The sequence below is a fragment of the Rhincodon typus genome, chromosome 26 (assembly GCF_021869965.1).
Source record: "Rhincodon typus isolate 14 chromosome 26, sRhiTyp1.1, whole genome shotgun sequence".
Classification (NCBI taxonomy): Eukaryota; Metazoa; Chordata; class Chondrichthyes; order Orectolobiformes; family Rhincodontidae; genus Rhincodon; species Rhincodon typus.
In genome coordinates this window covers 31384035-31405598 of record NC_063357.1, presented here as the reverse complement: position 1 = coordinate 31405598, position 21564 = coordinate 31384035, and the positions used below count along the sequence as shown (strand labels likewise).

Sequence of the window (21564 nt, the reverse complement as noted above, 5' to 3'; positions counted from 1 at the left end):
TCTGTTTAAGTTTTCGCAGTTGTTTGAAGGCAAGAAGTAGAGGCATTGGTGAGATCTTGGCAAGATGCTTGTTGTCATCGATGACATGTTGAAGACCGTGAAAAACGTAGTGTAGATTCTCCGCTCCAGGGAAGTACTGGACAACGAAGGGTGCTCTATCGGTCGTATCCTGTGTCTGTCTTCTGAGGACGTTGCTGCAGTTTGTCACTGTGGCACGTTGGAACAGGCGATCGATGAGTTGAGCATCATATCCCATTCTTATGACGGCGTCCTTCAATGTCTTTAGGTGTCCGTCGTGTTCCTCCTTGTCAGAGCAGATCCTGTGTATGAGCACGGCTTCTCCGTAGGGGATGGCTTCTTTAATATGTTTACGGTGGAAGCTAGAGAAATGCAGCATCATGAAGTTATCAATGGGCTTGCGGCAGCCTTCAATATGTCAACAATGTTAGCATACTTGCCTGAAGTTCAGAGCTCAGAGAAGGTTTATCAGGATGTTGCCAGAACTGGAGGATTTGACTTACAAGGAAAAGCTGGATAGGCTGGGACATTTTTCACTGGAGAATCGGAGGTTGAGGGGTGACCTTATAGAGGTTTATAAAATCATGAGGGCCATAGATAAGGTGAATAGCAAAGGTCTTTTCTCTAGGGTAGGGGAGTCCAAAAGTAGGGGGCATATTTTTAAGGTGAGAGGAGAAAGATTTAAAAAGGACCTGAGGGGCAACTCTTTCATACGGAGGGTGGCTCATATGTGGAATAAACTGCCAGAGGAAGTAGTAGATGTATGTACAGTTACAACACTTAAAAGACATTTGGAAGGATACATGAATAGAAAGGGTTTAGAGGAATATGAGCCAAACGCATGCAAATGGGACTTGTTTAGTTTAGGAAATTTGGTTGGCATAGACGAGTTGGACTGAAGGGTCTGTTTCCATGCAGTATGATTCTGTGAGGTCTGTGATCTTTCATTGGAAATGGAAAAACAGTTAGGAATGTAACAACAGATTCTATAAGAACGAAGAAAGGGGAGAGTGATGTTGTGGAGAAAGAACATGAAGCAAACACATCAATAAAACAAAGAACTGCGGATGCTGGAAATCTGAAACAAAAACAGATGCTGCCAGACCTGCTGAGTTTTTCCAGCAATTTCTGCTTTTGATAAAGCAAACATTAATGCATTGGAATGAATGAAATTAATCAATTAAAAAAAATGATGGCACAGTCAACAATAACGTGGTAACAAGGTAAGTAAAGAATCAAGAGACAGGTTTAGGAGAGATATAGATGGGTATAGTAGAATTATACAGTGATTAGCTGCTGTTAAAATGTATTGGAAGTTACGATCTAAAATTGTTGAACTCAGTGTTAACTTCAGATGGCTGTAAAATGCCTGGTCAAAAGATAAAGTGGTATGCCACAACCTTACACTAAGATTATTTCCAACCATATGGTGGAGGTTAGTATTTTTGAGAATTAAAATAAAAGGTTTTAGTCCACTCTCGATTTGGGAGCACTCTATTAATGTTAACCAGTTTATTTTGATGTAAATTTTAGCATTTTTATTCATGAATAAAATGAAGGACTTGCTCGACAATTTCAGAGACCAAACAAATTGCTGAATTTTAGAGTGACATATAGCTCAGACTAAGTAAGGATAGCATATTTCATTCCCTGTGTCACATGAATGAACCAAATGGTTTTGTAACCATTTACTCATACAGGCTTTTTATTCCTGATCTGTTTAAGCACTCCAGTTGTTACCAGGCATTTAGCTAAGTTCAAGGCAGCCAGGTAAAGTCAACATGGTTTTGTGAAAGAAAACCATGTTAAAACAACTTACTGGAATTTAATGAGGAAATAATGCATGCTTTCAATAAAGGGGAACTAGTGGATGTACTGTACTTAGATTTCCAGAAGGCATTCGATGAAGTGCCAATACGAAGGTTATTGTAGAAAATAAAAGCTCATGGTGTAGAGGTAGCATATTGGTATGGATTGAAGATTAGGTGGCTAACAGGAAGCAGGAAGTAGGCATAAATGGATTTTTTTCCATTTTGGCACAATATAACAAGTGGTGTGCCACAGAGACTGCTGCTGGGATCTCAACAGTTCACAACTTTTATTAATAACCTATATGAAGAAGCAGAAAACATGATTGCTAAATTTGTTGATGACACAAAGATGGGCAGGAAAGTAACAAAAACAGAAATTGCTGGTAAAGCTCAGCAGGTCGAGCAGCATCAGTGGAGAGAAATCAGAGTTGACATTTTAGGTCCAGAGACCCTTCTTCAGAACTGAAGGGTCTGAAGGTTGGGTAGGAAAGTAAGTTGTAAAGTGGACAGAAGACTGCTATTGAGGGATACAGGTGAGGGAGAAAATGTGGCAGATGGATTATAATGTGGGAAAATGCGTAATTGACCCTTTGGGTAGGAACAATATTTAAAAGCATGTTATCTCAATGATGAGAGTTTACTAAGTTCTGAGATACAGAAGGGTCTGGATGTGCTCATGCACAAATTCCAAAACATTAGCATTTAGGTACAGCAAGCAATTAGGAAAAGTAATAGAATGTTATAATTTATTGCAAAGAGAATTCGATAAGAAAGCTAGTGAGGTTCATGCTTCACTTGTACAGGGCACTGATGAGACCATAACTATAGTAGTGTACAGAGTGTGGATCACCTTATTTAAGGAAAAATGTAAATGTGTTTGAAGCAGTTCAGAGAAGGTTTACTAGACTAACACCTGGAATAAGTGGGTTGTCCTATGAATAGGCTGATCAAGCTAGGCTTATACCTGGGAGTTTAGATGAGTAAGATTTGATTGAAACAGAAGGCCTTGACAAGGTACATGTGAAGAAGATGTTTCTTCATTTCGGAGAATCAAGGACTAGGAACCACTTCTTAAAAATCAGGGGTTGCCATTTAAAACAGAGAGAAGCCAATTTATTTTCTCTCTCTCAGAGACTCATCAGTCTTAGAAACTCTCTTCCTGAAAATGTGATGCAAGCAGAGTCCTCAAATATTTTAAAGTCACTGGTTTTTGATTTTTGTTGTACAGTAGGGCGAAAGGTTATCAAGGGTAGGTAGGAATACAGACTTGAGGTTATAATCAGAACAGCCATGATCTTATTGAATGGCAGAGCAGGCTCCAGGGGCTGAATGTAGTACTCCTGCTCCTTATTTGTATGTTCCTACATATGTTTGTAATTGAATTTAAACCCCCAGTTACTACAGTGAAATTTGCTCTTGGAATCATTTGCCCACGTTCTGGGTTACTCATTCAGTTCATTTAAGTATTAAGGAACTGTGCTCCCAAATTAAATTATTTTCATTGTTCTTAGAAGTCTATAGTTAGGCACTCACTGTTCATGACTTACTTTTATCACATTCTTATCTGATCTTTATATTCTCCTTTCACCATAACACACTCCCTTGTTCTCTGGAAATCATGTGATGACTTGCTGACTGTCACCCAAATTATCCGAGTGGTTGACACTGAGTTCACACTTCCAGTGATATGAAAATTGATGAATGGAGGAAAATAACCTATGAGTCCATCACCTTACCCTCTTGAACTTTGCAAAGTGTTTCCAAAAATCTGCCTACGAGAAGCAACCAGCATAGAATGTTCAAACCTATTTGATTGTCCAAATTAAATATTATTTGTACAGTTCCTAAGGTATTACAAAAATTGACATTGCACAGCTGAATTTTTGAACAGTACAAAATTAATACCAGATAAACGTATCAACAACTGCTTCACAAATGTTCCAGTAGTATTAAAATGGATTTTAGCCACCTTAATGTAATCACTTTCTCAACAAATCTGTCCCATTCCAAAATGTTATTGAAGGTTACTTCAATTATTCTTTATTCAGCTTCATTTCATCATCTCCAAGCTTGGTTCATTCATATCATACCTTCCGCTCTGACAAGCTATAATCTGAGTCCAATTGGGGGATGTTTCAATCTGTCCCAGATTGAGAAGTCCCACTCAATATAACAGGTACATGACAGAATTTCAAACTGAACATCTGAAAATATCTGAAACCTATCAAAAATATATTCCTGATGAAATGTTAATCATGAAGATGTGGCCATATTTTGGCCATCAGACAAAAAGAGAAAAATATCAAGGAATATTAGAAATTACTCACTGAGAAACTGGATACCACAAGCCTTTGGGTACTGTTCTTTCATCAGTGCATCTTGGGTGTGAATCCTTGCAAAATATTAGAAAAAGATGATTTATAGGTGTTTCAATTGGTGCAAGTTTAAAAGCAACTTTCCAGTTTGGATTTGTTGTAGTAGCACAGCATAGGAGATTCAAAATGTGACACAACCTGAAAAGAAATAGACAACTGTACTTTGAATGAACAAATGAATTTGAATGGAGGATATTTTTCTGAGGCTGATGCTGAGAAACTTTGTACAATGCAGGAAGAATCTTGCACTTCATCTAGTTCATTATACACCTGAGCTGGAAGCACTAGATCAAAGTATAATTTGCATTGGAATTCTTCTGACCTTGAGTAACTTCAATAAATAATCATTAGGAATCCCAGAGAAATTTTGTCAAGACATTTTATCTAAGCTGTTCTCGAATGGCGATTATTTTTAAAAGTTACCAGAAACATTCAGAATTAACACCTCATGAATACTTGCACAGTGAGAATGATAACATATAAATTAGGAGTACTACTGTGGGAATGCATTTGACCTTTGTTCGTGAAAACAACAAATTTGAAAATGTTTTTGTCAGCTCATGCAAACCTGTTTTTACTGTTGCTTTACTAGCTGTTGCGTAAACAGTGTTTAGCATCTAATGGAAACCACTCCAACTACATGAATCAGAGTGCCTGACCTTCAGAGACATGTTCAAGAAGGTAGTATATTAAGCCCTTAAACCACAAATGTTCCTTGTTCAATCATGCAAGGAGCTTCAATGGTGTGGGTGTTGGGTACATGGAGAAAAATCAACGTATTAGAACAATGCTAAAAAAAATGCGCGTTAGTCAGTTCAAAAGTCAATTTGAGATAACAAGGTGTAGAGGTGGATGAACACAGCAAGCCAAGCAGCATCAGCCTTCCTGCTCCACTGATGCTGCTTGGCCTGTGTTCATCCAGCTCTACACCTTGTTACCTCAGATTCTCCAGCATCTGCAGTTCCTACTATCTCAAAAGTCAATTTATCAACTTTCACCGAAAAACCCTGGAATTTGACCTAATACATAGAGACAGGGTCTCTCTGATCACTGTACATGAGATAATATAAACACAAAATAGTTCCTTTTGTTTATTTTTTGTAACTAATGCGTTAATACTTTATTTATGAATGCAGTTACAGTGGAGCTAACGTCAGCGAGCAGGACAATTAATTCTAACTACAGCTGATATTTTATTCTTATACATTTTATCCTTCCTCATGGTAGACATGGGCAGGCCAGAGCTTCTTTTTCATGGTCTGTCACAAATTACAGAAAAAAGCTTTCACTTTCCCTCGGGATTGGTTGTCAAAGTTGTAGAAAGAGTCTTGCTCTTCATCTAGTTCACGATATACCAGAATTGGAAGCATTAGATCAAAATAGAATTTTCATAGGAATTCTTCTGACCTTGGGAGAAAAGTGGTAACAGGCTTTTGAATTGTATGATCAGCCAAGACATAATTAATAATGGAGCAGTCTCAAAAGGCTGAATAGCCTACTCCTGCTCCAATTTCTATATCTCTAAGTGGTTCATTGGCTGTAAAGCACTTTGAGATTTTCTAAGTGTGAAAGGTGCTACATAAATGCAACTAATTACCATTTCTCATTCTCTCCCTTTCTTTCCTCTTTTTGTGCGATGTTGATGGTTCTAATGACATATTTACTGTTTGAAGGCAATGTAGAAATAGATTGGAAGCAGGTTGATGTGGTATCACTTTCCAACAAAGACAGTACAGACACAGGCAACTATGGATTCATTAGTCATACCACAACATTGCGTAAAAGAATTATCAAGAGTAAACTACAGAATTATCTGTACTGTAATAATTTAGTAAATACAAGTCCATATGGTTTTAGAAGTGAAGATTCTATCTAAATATTCCTTCTGATCTTTTGAGGAAGTCATATCACAAGTGTAGTGTGGAAATTTGTGACATAAAATTTGTGACATGTCAAAAGTTGTTTCATGTAGAAGACTACAAGTTAAATTCAATACAGAGATTTCAGAGTCATTTTTTGAATTAATATTGATTGTGCTGAAAGATCGAAAATAACAAATATGTATTAGAGAAGCTAGATTAGGAGATAAGAAGTACTGTGTAGTGAAGAAATTGCGACCATTCCAGCTTTTAATATTCATTAATGCCTTTGAAACAAAAACTTAATGCAAACTAGCTTTATTTGAATATAGTTCAAAACCAGGAGAGGCAGCAAATTTAGAGAAGGAAGCTTAGAAATTATAAACAGGGTTTTGAAAAAAAATGTGGATTAAACAATGGTGGATGAAATGTAATGCAGGTAAGTATGAATTATAGCACATAGGAAGGAAGGGAATGTGACATTGGTCTTCCATCAGTCATGTTGACTTAACTGAATTCTGGCAGACTCACAAGGCTTACTAGACTCAACACTTAAGATGTCCAACTGCTACAGAGCAGCAAACAAGGCAAAGAGAATATTAATATCTGTAGAAGAAAGTAGTAGAATTTAAGTTAAAGGAAGTCATGTGAAAACTTGGATCAAGCCTCACCATGAATAACAAGACTGGCTCTGGTCATTAAGATAAAAAAAGAGACATTATAGCACTGGAGAATGAAAGACCACAGCGCCGAATCTTGGTATCCAATATATAAACTATGTGGAACTTTGAAGGAACTTAGCCTTTTCACACTTAAATGGAAATGACTGAGTCATGATCTTGAGATTTTTAAACGTAAATGATCTGGAGAATGTAAATTCAAAAGTTGACTTCAAATGAAGTTATTGGTTCAGTTTAAGGGGCATATGCCAATACAGTTAAAGGACAAATTTAGCTGTGTTGTTAGGATATCCTTCATCAGACTAATAAACACATGGAAGGGATTTCTGGAGAGAAAACTTTGATAGAATTGGATGCTGCAAACTGGCAACTATGAGGTCTTTCTGGATCATTGGTTAAGATGGACTAAATGGCCTTCCTCATTTATAGGGATTTCATATTTTTAGTTCCATGACTGTATTGTCTGTTGTGCACGCTATGTTTTAAAAAATGAAACATTTTCATAGCAAATCTTTTGTTGGTTTAGATGCTCAGGCAGGTGACATAATTCACATCAAAACAAAGCATTGTAAGGAAATGCAAAGAGATTTTTTTCGTTTCTTGAGCAATGAAAGATGTTCCAGATTTTGTACAGGTATATACTGCCATTTTTATAGTAAAATGTGACCAATACGTTAATGAGCTGATACTGTACTAATTCAATTCTTTATGCAACAGATTTGAAGTTAAGTAACGATTCACAGTCCACTTGAAATTAAAAAATTCCCTTTAAAACATTGCAATTCACGTAAAGTTGTTGTGAGCAGCAGCAGAATTTTAATGACTTCAAGAACTGCTATGCTCACCTGACGGAATGGGCACTGCTCCCAGTAACAGGAAGGTTAAGAATTCTCTGGGGGCACACAAGGCAAGCTGACGATTATGTTTATGCCTGCATCAGCAATACCACCTAAGGTGGCGAGCAACATTTTTTTTGTCCTGGGGATTGCAGCCTGACCTTGCGTTCCAAATCTGTTAACAGTAGACAGTAAATGCGAACTACCGACGGGGAGGGAATGGATTTCCTGAAAGCAAGGAGTTTGAAAGCTGCTCAATGATCCGTTAGCACTAACTCTTACACCTGAGAGCTGCCACTGACTCCGCCTCGGATTCCAGCCCCTTTAGTGCAGCTCATTGGTGCTCTCGGTCACATTGTGTGAGCCTAGTCCAATGGGAAAGCTGTTCATTCTGCAACAAGTGCACTAGAGACCGTCGAAAGGTGCAGTTATTGAGCATCGCAGCTTGTTCTTCGAACGGTTTAAATGGCGAACGCTGGTCTTGAAATCTTGGGGGTCGCCTTGGGAGTGTTGGGATGGCTGGGGGCCATCATAACCTGTGCACTGCCCATGTGGAGAGTGACCGCTTTCATTGGGAACAACATCGTGGTGGCGCAGATCATTTGGGAAGGTCTTTGGATGAACTGTATAGTTCAGAGCACCGGCCAGATGCAGTGTAAGGTGTACGACTCATTGTTGGCCCTCTCGCAAGATCTCCAGGCTTCCAGAGCTCTGACCGTCATTGCCATTGTGGTGGGAGTCCTGGGCATTCTGATTTCCATCGTGGGAGCCAAGTGTACCAACTGTGTGGAAGACGAGGCGACTAAAGCAAAGATTATGATAGTGGCTGGAATTATCTTCATCCTATCTGGACTGATGATCCTGATCCCAGTGTCCTGGTCTGCAAACACCATCATTAGGGATTTCTACAACCCGCTGGTGACGGACGCCCAGAGGAGGGAGCTTGGAGCCTCCTTGTACATCGGTTGGGGAACCTCGGGTCTGCTGATCCTCGGAGGGGCCCTGCTCTGCTGTTCCTGTCCTCCCAAAGATGAGAAGTACGTGCCTTCAAGAATGGCCTACTCTGCCGCCAGGTCCACAGGTCCCACTGGGTACGATAGGAAGGACTATGTGTGAGAGGGCACCAGGTAGCACAGCTCGCCCTCAGGGGACTGGCGGCTTTCCTGAACCCTTAAAGAGTTATCGCTTTAGGGTGAATCCTGTCTCAGATTTTATTGTCAATTTTTTTAAAAAAAAGAAAAAAAAGTTCAGATATTACTTTCTTTCCATTTCAATTACTGTTAAACCCAAAGTGATGTCGTGGATGTGTGTGTATGTCTTTGTATATATTGGTCTGGTCCATTTCACCAGTTGGTAGAATAGAGTTTGATTGTGACTCGTGTATTTGTGTCTTAATAATTCTTGGGGTTAGGGGGGTGGGGGTCTCTCTCTCTTTCTCTCTCGCCTGGGACTTGGCACCGCCTCTGGTCTCCTGAATCCGGGACCATGTCACGAACTCGTGTCTCTGTCTCTGTGATTGACAATGGGCGGCACCAATTAAAAGTTACATTGCTGGAAACACACAGCTTCGATAGGTCAACATGAGAAAAGGGCAAGAATCTCGGGAAGGTTGCCACTGCAACGCTCTGCTGTGCATTAGCAGAACGTGTGGTTTTTCTTTATCAATGAGTGACAGGCAGAAAGGATGGGGGAGGGTTGTCCTGAGGGGCCAAGGCGAGGCAGGAGTCATCCAGTACAAATATATTGACGCTTGTAAAGTGCATGTTAAACAATAACCCATACAAAAACATACTCTTTTAATGGCGATATCATGTGAAAGTCGGTGAGCTGGGATTTGTTGAGGTGGGACAAAGAGCTCGGGTTTATAAACGCTGCAGACGCACCAAGTGGTTGAAATGTTTTGAGTTGCCTCAGTCTGGGACCTGGCTCCAGAGAATCCAATTAACATTCTGTTGCCTGATATTATATCATATATATGAGTAAGCATGTTTCAACACTTTAGCAAGATGCATTTTAAGAAATAGTTAGATCTGAAGGTACCAATAACCTCCAACCACTCAGCCAGCTACTCCACCCAGTCAGCACTTCTCCCTGTCTCATTATCTACATTCCAGGGGAATGAGTCCGAATTCAGAAACTGAAAGTCAGCTCCTAGTTGTTTACTCAGGATTGAAATCAGACTGTGAGCTGTCATTGCCCACCAACTCCCACCCCCTCCAGTTTTGTCCTCTTCCTTTGTCTCTTTCTCCCTTAATGATCTCATGTCTTGCCTTTTGTCTTTCCCAGCTTGACTTCTCTGTTCCCCTTTGTGTTTGCCTTTCAGTTGCTTTCTCTTTTTCCTCACTCCAGCTATTCATGCAGTCTCTTTGTCTTGCCTTATCAATGATCTTTCTTTCCCTCTGCCTCTTAACTGTTTTGCATATTACATAGAATTTACAGCACATCCAAGCCATTCAGCAGCACTATTGCCATTGCTTGTGTTCCACCCTTGGTTTGTCCAATCCTATCAACATACCTTGTATAGTTTTCTCCCTCATGGACTCATTTTGTTGTTTTCCACTATATTTCTCCCTCTCTACCCATATCTATTTCGCTTTTCTCTCTTATGACATGAGAATTTGGAGGTGAAACTATTTAGTTGCCACTACTGTTTTTTGTTTTGTCGGTATTAGTTATGAGTACAAGGTTCTAACAAAGTAGGCTTGTTGAGGTGCTGCAATGCATTCTGTGGGTAGCACATACAGAAGCTACAGTGCACTGGTGATCAAAGCAGGGGTAAAGATTTCGGTGGTCAATCAAGTAATCTCTAAATTAATTTTTCCTCCAACCATCATTTCCAATCATGCAATGTTGCATCAGGAATAAGAAAGTTTACCACTCCCACCCTCTGACACTGGATAGTGTGGATGATCTTTCTACAAAGATTGTCACAGGTTCCCTGTTGGAATCTGTGATTCAGGAGATATGATTATCTTTCAATCATGCTTGGTCCTGACCTTGAATGACAAGTTGATATTTGTAGGTGAATAGACCCCAAAACTGAATCATGGAATCCCTACAGTGTGGAAGCAGGCCATTCGGCCTATTAGGTCCACAACAAACCCTCTGAAGAGCATCCCATCCAGATGCACCTCCTACCCTCTCCCTGCATCTTCCATGGCTAATCCATGTAACCTGCATATCCCTAGACACTATGGGCAATTTAGAATGGCCAATCCACCTAATCCAAACATCTTTGGACAATGGGAGGAAACTCACACAGACACAGCAGAATGTGCAAACTCCACACAGACAGTCGCCCGAGGCTGGAATCAAACCTGGGTCCCTGATGCTGTGAGGCAGCACTGCTTAACCACTGTGCCATCGTGCCACCCTAATTGATTACTTGAATGGACAAACCTCAGATTCACTCACTTCTTCCAGCTAGAATGCTATATGCAAACAGCACCATCCCTCTTGGGATGACACTATTAAAGAAATAATATAACATAACCCATTATGACCTAATCAGAGATAGTACGAACTGCAGATGCTGGAGAATCCGAGACAACAAGGTGCAGGGCTGGATGAACACAGCAGGCCAAGCAGCATCATAGGAGCAGATGCTGCTTGACCATTATGACCTAATGTTTGGTCCTAGTTAACTCTGAAGTTTCAGGTATCACTCAAACCTACCTAGTCAGAAGATTATGATTTTAGCTTCATTTCATGAAGTTTAGTGCACTTTTTCCCAAAACATAACTTTTATTAAGAAAAGTACACTGTAAAACATTTTGAATCTAATCTCACCATGTAATCAAATCCCATGTTTCTCCATTCATTGTTTTCCAATCTGAGGTGCTTCTGTAAAATGGAAATGTTAAGAATTTTTAAAATATTCATTCTATGTCAAGCGTATAACCAGATGACAAAGCATCATAAGTGAAATATTACAGAAAGTGCAATGGAATTTAACTTTTCTCTATACAGCGTGTTCCACTGTGAGATGCCTGAATAATCCACAGGCTTGAGCACACAATATTTTGGAACAAGCTGATGGAGGGTTCCAATGTCAGTGGTGTTGTCCTTCAAATGACATTACATTGTGGCCTTGTCTGCCCTCTAAAAGATCCAATGGTGCTATTCACAAAAAAGGTGATAGTACCTGGGTGTCATAGACAGTATTTATCCCTCCACCAACAAAACTAAAGCAATGATCTTGTCATTATCTCTGCTGATTATGGAACCTTGCCAAGTGCATGTTGGCTGCTGTGTTTCCCATGGTACTCTTCATGTCACAATTGCATCATTGTTGTAATGTGTTTTGAGACATTGTGAAAGAAGCTTTATAAATGTAAGTTCTCACTTTTATTCTTATTGGGCTTCACCCAGTGTAATAGCAATTGATATCAGAAACATTTTCCTGTGTTGTGTTTGACTTTGACTGTTTGCAGTTGTTTTTAAATGACCCAATTCTATAAATAATAAAAGCACAAGCACAGCCCTGTGGAGTTTTTCTTTACCTGAGCTGATTTGATCTCTGATGATAGTATTTCTTTCTTTGGTTTACTTTTCACTGAGTCGTATATGAAACACAACAGAAGGGAGGGTTTCAAACTAATTTGTTCCGTTTAGCACCATTGCCTTCACACATCACCTGTCTGCATCTCTTTGTTGAGAGGTTCTCCTGTTAAATGAGACCAAAAAACAGATGAAAGCCCATACATTAATTGTAGGAAGTAATGAGTTAAGAGTACATTGCTGCAACATGTCAGCCTGTATTTAACTACCAATACGACGCTGAAAATTGAATTGGCGGAGCTGGATTAAATCAGCCAAACCAGCTTTTACAAAAGCAAAATGGTGCTGATGATAGAAAACTGAAATAAAAACAGGAAATGCTGGAAAGAGATGTGGCAGCAGCAATGAAGAGGGAAACAAGAATTAACTTTTCAGCTGTGGGACCCTTTTGTCAGAACCATTCTGATGGGAGGTCACAGGCTTTAAAAATTAACTCTCTTTGTCTCCACTAATGCTTTGAAATCAGGTAAGTATTTCTAATGAACTTAGTAGCTATTCCCCTCTGTATCCTGGAATCATTCTGGATTCTTGTTACTGACCTCTATTCAGCTAATCCTGCTGTGAATGCATTTTCATGTGTTTTTATGTGATGAATTAGCAAACACATTTTTATGCAATTCTTTTTATGTGTTATTTAAAGGAGCACCTGCATATTATTTGAAGATATTAACCCATTTAATGTTCATTAGATGAATTGCAGAAAGAAAAATGGTGCACCTCGCAACTCTGATCCCAGGATACGTTGTCCTTTTAGTGTTGCTGGGTCGAGTATTTGAAATTGTTTGCTGAACGACGATAACAGCAGCAAGAACTTGCTTTTATATTTTGTTTTTAATTACGTAAGACATTCTAAAGATACTATGCACGAGTTTTACCAAGCAAAGGTTGTCAGTAAGCCACATGAGAGAATAGATGTTAAAAAGCTTGGTCAAACTTGTGAGTTTCAAGGAGCACTTTGAAGTAGGAAAGAAGAGTGGAGAGGTTTAGGAATGTATCTCCAAAGCTGTGGACCCAAGGAGCTGAGAGTACAGCCACCAGTAATGGAGTGTTTAAAAGTGGGGATGCTGAACAGACCAGAATTGGGAGACCATTGGAGATCATCACCATTGGGACTGCAGTAGTTCAAGGAGAAAGTTTTGCTGCCACCATTATCTCAGACCAAGTGAGGAGGGGAACTAATTGAAATTTTGTTACTTTCACCCACTGTCCAAAAAGAATAAGAAATATTATAGAAGAATAGTTTTTTGATATTAGGATCTCTAGTAAAGTTTAATAATCTTCTTGGTGGGGTACAGTTTCATGGGAGCCAGCAGTTCTCTAGTTTCTGTTCTGTGTGACCATTCTTTACATGTGAGACAAGATGGTAAAAGCACAGATCAAATAGAGAGCTACATCTGTGTAGTGCAGCATTATAATTTCTGTCCTACAGTGTTAATAAGCTATCGAACAATGGAAGCCATTGGAGTTGGCCTTCAGTTCACCCGTGCACATAAAATCCCAAGATTTTCTGATCTCTACGTTTTAATTGCAGTACTTTACTGAAGTTTATTGATCCACATCCCATCCGTGAACCAGTTTGTGCTACAATAGTTGGACACAAACAGAGATTGGAAGCAAACACATAAAGATGCAAGCAGCAATATTTCAGATGCTTGTGCACATTTATGGTAGAATATAAATCGTGACTATGAGTTCTTCTTTCCAGAGTTCCTGATCCTGGCTGTCTCAAAAGGATGATGAAAGCCTCATTGCTACAATTTAGGAACATTGAAAATGAAAGCTTAACATTGCCCAAACATTACTTTTTCCATCTGCCTCATCTCTGTTACTCTTTTTCGATCTTGGTTCTGTGTATGCCATGGGTCTTGGGTTTATATCGATTAAGAATCTGAGGCAGCTGTCTCCAACTTTCTCACTAATAAATACAGAACAGTAGAGTCATGAGAGTAAGTGGCACACATCTTTCCTCTTCCTTGGGTCAACAGAAGATTTAGATTATGTGTTTACTCAAAGTGAGGAAGAAAATGCAAACTTTGTTTAGTGAAGAAGATGCATTCACTTGAAGAGCAGTCTGTGGTTTGAACCAACTGAACTGTGTTTTGAATGAAATACAAATTGGAGTGCAAGATTTGAAAATACACTCTATGCCTGCTATATTTCGCTGTTCCCCTCTTGTTGAAATGGCACTCTGGTAATTTCATCATTTGGCTGCTTTTCATGTCTGTGTCCAACCTTCTCCCACCCAACATTCATACACATTCAGATAGTATCAGCACTCAGAAAGTATACTTCAGGGATCCAAAACAGAAACTTCGCACCTTAATGTTGTAGCAGCTGCCACAAATTAACAGAGGGATAGAAGTGGGAACCTACAATTTGCATGGTCAACATGTAGCACACTCACCCGTCTCAAGGCATGTGCATATATGCATTGTTATCCAATTTTCGGGATTAGTTGGTAATATTGCACACAACTCTAATTCCCTGCTCTATCCAATGCCTTATTTATTCCATCATTAATCTCAAATTTTAATCAAACATCGTCAAAGGAAGCAGAAAGTGCAACATCGTCCATTAGTAAGATTATTATGCAAAATAAAACCTAATCTGTGTGACAAATAAGTTAGGTGCTTTCTCCAATTTATTATAAGTAATAGCTTGTTCTGGGTGAATTTACAACAAATAAGTTGGCTCAGGTTGCAATTAACATAATTTACCTTTTCTGCTGTTGCACTCTAACTTCTCAGTGTCTCATAAATAACTGTTGGAAGAGATGACTCTTTACGTGACAATTTTCCAACGTTTTCACTTCCTTTTGTTGTGTAGCTGTGCACTATAGACACCCGGGGCCATATACAGAGGATGACTTTGTGAGTTCTAATTTCCAGAAGTTTTGCCTACAGAGAGCATATCAATAATTTAAGTGCACATTGCTCATATTTGTAAAACCATTTACAATGAGGAAGTTATCTAGGCAGAGAGAGAAGTGCAAAGGGTTTAAGGATTTATTTCCACCAGATGGTAGGAACAAAATGTTCAGAGGCTTTGTCACCAATGATGGGGTGAAGGGAGGGAGTTTGCTAAATTCTCACTCAAATAATGTCCATTGTTAGGATTTCCTAATATTTTGTTTCCCTTTATTAGATTACTGTACAAAGCAAAACATAATCTCACGTGACAGATACCAGATATGCAAAGTCCCTTCACCAGTACATCCTAAAATAACAGTATGAATAGGAAACAGCCTTGCAGCCTTGCAGAAATTCAATAACCATGATGTCAGTTTTCACATGAAAAGTCAAAGGTAGGTTGGAGCAGGGCTTCACCTGCAGCTTGCAACACCAGTACATAATACAGCAATACATGAACACACTGCAACCAGATGCCGTTCTGTAATATTCAGTATTTTCTAACCAGTCAAGAGTTCCCTTTGATTACTACTTTCTCTGAAACACCAGTAGTATCTCTTCAAATATTATAACATTTGAAGAAGATGATGATGTGCTCTGAGTTGTGAACATTGGTTTGAAGATTTACATATTATAAAATAATAATAGCACAGAAGGAGCCTATTTAGCATTGAACCCAAACCAGTTCTGTGTGTCAAGAGATAACAGAGCGACTGCTACTTTCTTTCATTTGAAACCATTGCTCCCAAACTCCTTTGCACAATTTAAAACTGTTTCAGTGTGAAAGTACCCAGCTTTCAAAACTTGGAACATCAAGCTCCGCCAAAGTGAGTCAAAGCAAAGTGTACTCTGCTTTTATATTGGCCTAATTTCAACTTACATTCCGGGAGGTCTGTATCCATGAGCTGGCTCCTGGTACTTATTTTGTTTGATACTTCCAGCTCTCATATATGAGCAGCAGAATCCTAGACAGGTTTGTTTGTCCTTTCCTGGCTCCGATGGTCTCCAAATCTGTATTAAAATGAGGTCAACATGAAAGCAGCGTCAGAACTTGTTTTAGTGCTTCGATTCACACTGTTATACAGTTTAAGTTATCCAAATGTTTCATGCATAGCAACAAAGTAGCTTTCTACTTGCCAACATAAAACATCGATTGTTAAACCTGTCCACAAGAAGAGGTCAAAGTCGGATCTCATTAATTCCAGTCCTCACCCCCCACACTACAGTCATTCAAGGTGCATAGAAACCAAAGGAAATGAGGCATTAAAAAAAAGCCTCCTAATACTGCTGTGTTCACCTGGTTACCGACCAACATCACAGCTCTGAAAAAGTGATTACCTCCACAGAGTGGTTTATTCCACCACCCCTTTTCATCTAACTGAAATTATTGGTCGCTGTCTTGCCCAGATAGAACTGGAAAACTGATGTTTTATGTTCAATATTTAGACACCTCAATACTCTGCTGAGCTACACAGACTTCCATGTTTGTCCGCCAAATCCCATTCTCTAAAGCTTGTGAGCATTCTCCAGGTACAAATATAAATCCTTTTACTTGGTGATCGCTGCTGATACCTTCTGACATAAGAGTCTGACAACAATGTCAAATATGTTGTTAGAGTAAGAGTTGAAATCCTTCAGGTTGCCCAAGTTGTCAATAACCATGTTTTGCAAAACCAGCCCCCAAGTGAGAAAATGATGAACTCCCTACATTTTGGCCTTCTACTTTACGGTAGTTGAAGTATGATAAGAATTCAATTTTGCATGCAGAAACTTTGTTCATGCATTTTGACTATGCTCAATGGATTTAGACAGGTCCAGAAAAGCAGGATTCGGAGCTGGTGTAATCCCATTCAGTGGCACAGTTTCAAAAACACAAGGAGCCACTTGCTATTTCACCAAAGTCACCTTTCTTCACTTGTGAATCTGGACAATGATGCCTGATCATAATATGTCAGAAGAGAGGTAATGATATCTTCCTGCATTTTCTAACAAGATTCACTGGATTACCGATCAGATGGAACAAGTCAGTTTTCATAGACAACAATTGCAGAGGTCAATTCTAGCCCATAACATCGTTCCACATGAGTGAAAGGCAGTGCCACAGATGTCTTCATGCAACTGAGGACACTGCTACCTACAGCTGCCACCTTCTGAAGCCAGATCTTCAACTGCTTAGTTTGGTAGGATGTATGATGGTAGAGGTGGAGAAGATTATGGCAACATTGAAATTCCTCACTGCTGGCTCCTTTCAAAACTCAACTGTGGACTTCTTTGTATGCCCCAGTTGGCAGCCCACAGGTGCTTTTGTGAATTCACCAATGCAGTAAAGCAGTGTAGTTTGTCTAGTTCATCATGGACACAGAGAGCCATAGTCAGAGCTGTTGGATTTACAGCACTGGGTTCCATCAGGTACAAGGGGACATCGACTTCATACATATGTTGCACAATTGCTCCTGCTACCTTCCAACTAGATTCCTTAACCGGAAGGGATTTCTCTCCCACAATGTCCAACCTTTTTGTGACCACAGGCAATAATCCCCTATAGGAATTATAGTGTACCCGCTATCCAGGGAGCTGTCAAAATGATTACATTCTGCACAACCCTCAGGTCTGCCAATATTCACTAATCCATTTCCAGAACTGGGTGACAAGGCTCACCCAGAAATCATGGTTAATGTCCCCAGTTTGAAACCCTCAGCGTTACCAATGCTTCCCATGTATTACCTGGGACCATCATAGATTGGCCTTCTGAGAATGTGCTTCTGTTGCCCAGGCCATTCAGGAGCACTCGAGTCCAGGACAATGCTTGTTTGTTGCACATTGCACAGGCCAGCTCAGTGACAGGTGGGAGCTTAGAGGAGGAGCAGATGGACCAAGCACTGTTTTCTCAGGTGAGGAAGAAGTGGAATCTGACAGAAGCTAATACTCACAGTGAGGAACCTGATATCAGCTGGATTTGAAAACGAATGAGTTTGCATGAACGTTTGTGGGTAGATAAAATTACAGCCAGTGTAATGCATAGGCCAAACTACCTGCAAGGCAAGGCATGCTTTATAATGGTGAAACTTTACATTGCTCCCTTGCTCCCTTCGTACACATAAATTCCTGTTCAGTTTGATGGCCAGATCATCAGGTTGGAGTTCTGTGAGCTCACATGGGGGCCCTGCTTGTATCAAACAAGACTTTGTTTGCAAGGAACATTTACCTTTCACAGAGATGTAGAAGGGTCACACTATGTTCGTTGACTCACAAAGCACAACCATGGAGTTTACATTAATAGAAATTGCTGGAAAAGCTCGGCGGGTCTGGCAGCATCTGTGGAGAGCAATCAGAGTTAACGTTTCAGATCAAGTGACCCTTCCTCAGTCCTGTGTTCTATGGAAGCGTCATTTGACCTGAAAAGTTAACTCTGATTTCTCTCCACTGACGCTGCCAGACCTGCTGAGCTTTTCCAGCAACTTCAATTTTTGTTTCTGATTTACAGCATCCACAGTTCTTTTGATTTTCATGGAGTTTACATTCCTGTTTCCCAAAGGGTTTCTGCCCCCCCAGACAAGATCTATACAGGACAACATCAGTGCAGTTTGTAACATTACACTAGAAAAGCATGTGAGGTTTTAGACCAATCATTGTCCTTCAGTTATTCTGTTAGATATATAAATAGGTTGAATGAGATCACAGGAATGTAGAAAATCATGGTACATTTATTTACATTTCATTGTTTTTTCAAAATGTTGACAATTTCAATATTCATAGAATCCTTACAGTGCAGAAAGAGGCCATTCAACCCATTGAGTCTGCACTGACCCACCAAAGAGCAACGCACCCACTATCCCCATAACCCCTAACCACCTAACATGGACATCCATGGATACCACAGGACAACTTAGCATGGCCAATCCACCTAACCTGCGCATCTTTAGACTGTTGGAGGAAACCAGAGCACCCAGAGGAAACCCTTAAGGAAATTCCACACAACCAGTCACCCAAGGCAAACCCTTCCCAGTTCTTTGGGCCCATCACTACATGCAGCCTCAGAAGTGAAAATTCTGCCAAGTGAATGTCAGACATACCCAGGGCTATAAACAGCCATCGCTCACTGGCCAAGGGCTTATCAGTAAAGGTGTGAAAAAGGCAATCACTCCACAGTGGTCAAGTTGCTCAATGGACCATATCGAAGAATGATTTCCATCAACCTGCATTTCAAAATTTGATCTACAATGACTGTCAATTTATTCCTCATTTTTTTAAAGGTAATAGCAAATTATTTGAAAAGTGAAGGAATAAGAACAACATTTCAGTTTGCTTTTTTTCAGAACAGATGCCTAAGTTTTAAACTCACCGGACACAAGCTCCTCACTGGTCCCACAGAAAAGGATCAAAATAGGAGCCAGTAGAAAAACATGTATAAAAGCACAGTATCTGAAAAGAGAACACACAGGTCAAGGTTTTGTGCACAGAGTCAAATAAGAGAAATCAAAGTGCAATTAGCAATGCAACGCTGCTTGTTTGAATAACTAACACAGCCAGTTTGTTGATAGTGTACACAACGACAGGGACACAACTCCACAGGGGTAAATCGTCACAGACCACAGATTGTTGAGTGAAAACAAGTCTGTCAGATCAGGTGTGCACCGAAACACAAGACACAAACCACATTTGTGCAAGATATTTACATCTGTCCAACTGCGAACATTGGCACTGATCATTTTTATGAACATGTTCTCTACAAAACTGATTTTTGCTTTGTGACAGTCTCAGAAATCCCAATCACCCACTCTGTCTCACTCAAACATGCATTCTCCCTCGCTATATTAATCTGGATAGAAAAAGGCACCCTTCAGTTGTATAAAGTAACGATTCTGAAAGGGTCACATTGGCTTCACCCATTCTACTGATGTCACATGCGGTCTGTGGGTGGAGACAAGGAGTTTTACTTTAGTTTTTAGAGGGAACAGATGTATCTGTACCAGCTGTCTCAGGTCCTAGTATTGATGCCTGACTAACTGCAATTGTATATATTGCTATCATACAATAAACTGTCCTTTAATCTAAGAGCAGTGCCTTTTCTGTAGGTAATGTAAGGTGGTGTAACCTCTACAACTAAAAGTAATGCTGAAGGATATTGCTCAGGTAGGAACGAAATAAAATTTCAAGACAGCATGGGGGACCAGAGTATCCAACGGAGACAAGGAAGACGGATAATAGTATATAATGAGCAGTGGTCTGGACACATTGAAGTTTGTGTAGAACAATGGATGGAGGAGGGTAATATGCCAACTTGATATGGCTTCTTAGGTCAAACATTACTGTCAGTATTATACAATCTGAGTCCTGCATTTGATGTTAGTTCACATAACGTATAACGTAGAGATCAGTTTCTTGTTGAAACAAATAGAGTCATAGAGCTGTACAGTATAGAAACAGACCCTTCCGTCCAACTTGTCCATGCCGACCAGATATCCTAAATTAATTTAGTCCCATTTGCCAGCATTTGACCAATATCCCTCTAAACCCTTCCTATTCATTTACCCATCCAAATGCCTTTTAAATATTATGATTGTATCAGCCTCCACCACTTCCTCTGGCAGTTCATTCCAAATAGGCACCGCCCTCTGTGTGAAAAAGTTGCCCCTTTGGTCTCTTATAAATCTTTCCCCTCTCAGCCTAAACCTATGCCCTTTGTTTTGGACTCCCCTATCCCAGGGAAAAGACCTTGGCTATTCACCCTATCCATGCCCCGCATGATTTTATAAACCTCTGTAAGGTCACCTCTCAGCCTCTGAAGCTCCAGGGAAAAAAGCCCCAGCCTATTCAGACTCTCCTTATAGCTCATACCCTCCAACACTGGCAACATCCTTGTAAATCTTTTCTGGACCCTTTCAAGTTTCACAATGTCCTTTCTGTAGCTGAGAGAACAGAATTGCACGCAGTATTCCAAAAGTGGCCTAACCAATGTCCTGTACAGCCGCAACATGACCCCCCAACACCAATACTCAATGCACTGACCAACAGAGGCAAGTGTACCAAACTCCTTCTTCATCATCCTTTCTGCCTGCAAATCCACTTTGAAGGAACTATGAACCTGCACTCCAAGGTCTCTTTTTTTTTTCATAAGAATCCCTACAGTTGTAGAAACAGGCCCTTTGACCCAACAAGTCCACACCGACCCTCAGAGCATCCCACCCAGACCCATACCCCTATGACCTACCCAATCTACACATCCCCGAACACTACGGGCAATTTAGCATGGCCAATCCACCTAACCTGCACATCTTTGGACTGTGGGAGGAAACCAGAGCACCCGGAGGAAACCTACGCAGACATGGGGAGAATGTGCAAACTCCACACAGACAGTCGCCCGGGGATGGAATTGAATCCGGGTCCCTGGTGCTGTGAGGCAGCAGTGCTAACCGCTGAGCCACCGTGCCACCCACAGTTCTTTTGATTTTACACTCTCCAGCACTTTAACATTAAGTGTATAAGTACTGTCCTGGCTTGCCTTTCCAAAATGCA

General features: G+C 40.2%; 1 protein-coding gene and 1 long non-coding RNA gene across 2 annotated transcripts; one reads left to right on the top strand and one right to left on the bottom strand.

Moving 5' to 3' along the window:
• The first annotated feature begins 7934 nt into the window (after positions 1–7934).
• LOC109911676 (claudin-4-like) lies at positions 7935–8960 on the top strand. Its single transcript, XM_048612723.1, has one exon. The coding sequence runs from the start codon at positions 8045–8047 to the stop codon at positions 8693–8695; it is 651 nt and encodes a 216-aa protein (XP_048468680.1). The 5' UTR covers positions 7935–8044; the 3' UTR covers positions 8696–8960.
• Positions 8961–11313: 2353 nt separating this feature from the next.
• LOC125486169 lies at positions 11314–19470 on the bottom strand. The gene is made up of 5 exons (XR_007264856.1): positions 19391–19470; positions 15929–16059; positions 14857–15036; positions 12082–12245; positions 11314–11422 (listed from the first exon to the last, which is right to left on the bottom strand). It is a non-coding gene; the product is annotated as an uncharacterized LOC125486169 (long non-coding RNA).
• Between the last annotated feature and the right edge of the window lie 2094 nt (positions 19471–21564).

What these genes read in the sequence shown, in the direction of transcription:
- LOC109911676 (XM_048612723.1), top strand. Translation starts at nt 8,045, where the DNA reads ATGGCGAACGCTGGTCTTGAAATCTTGGGGGTCGCCTTGGGAGTGTTG.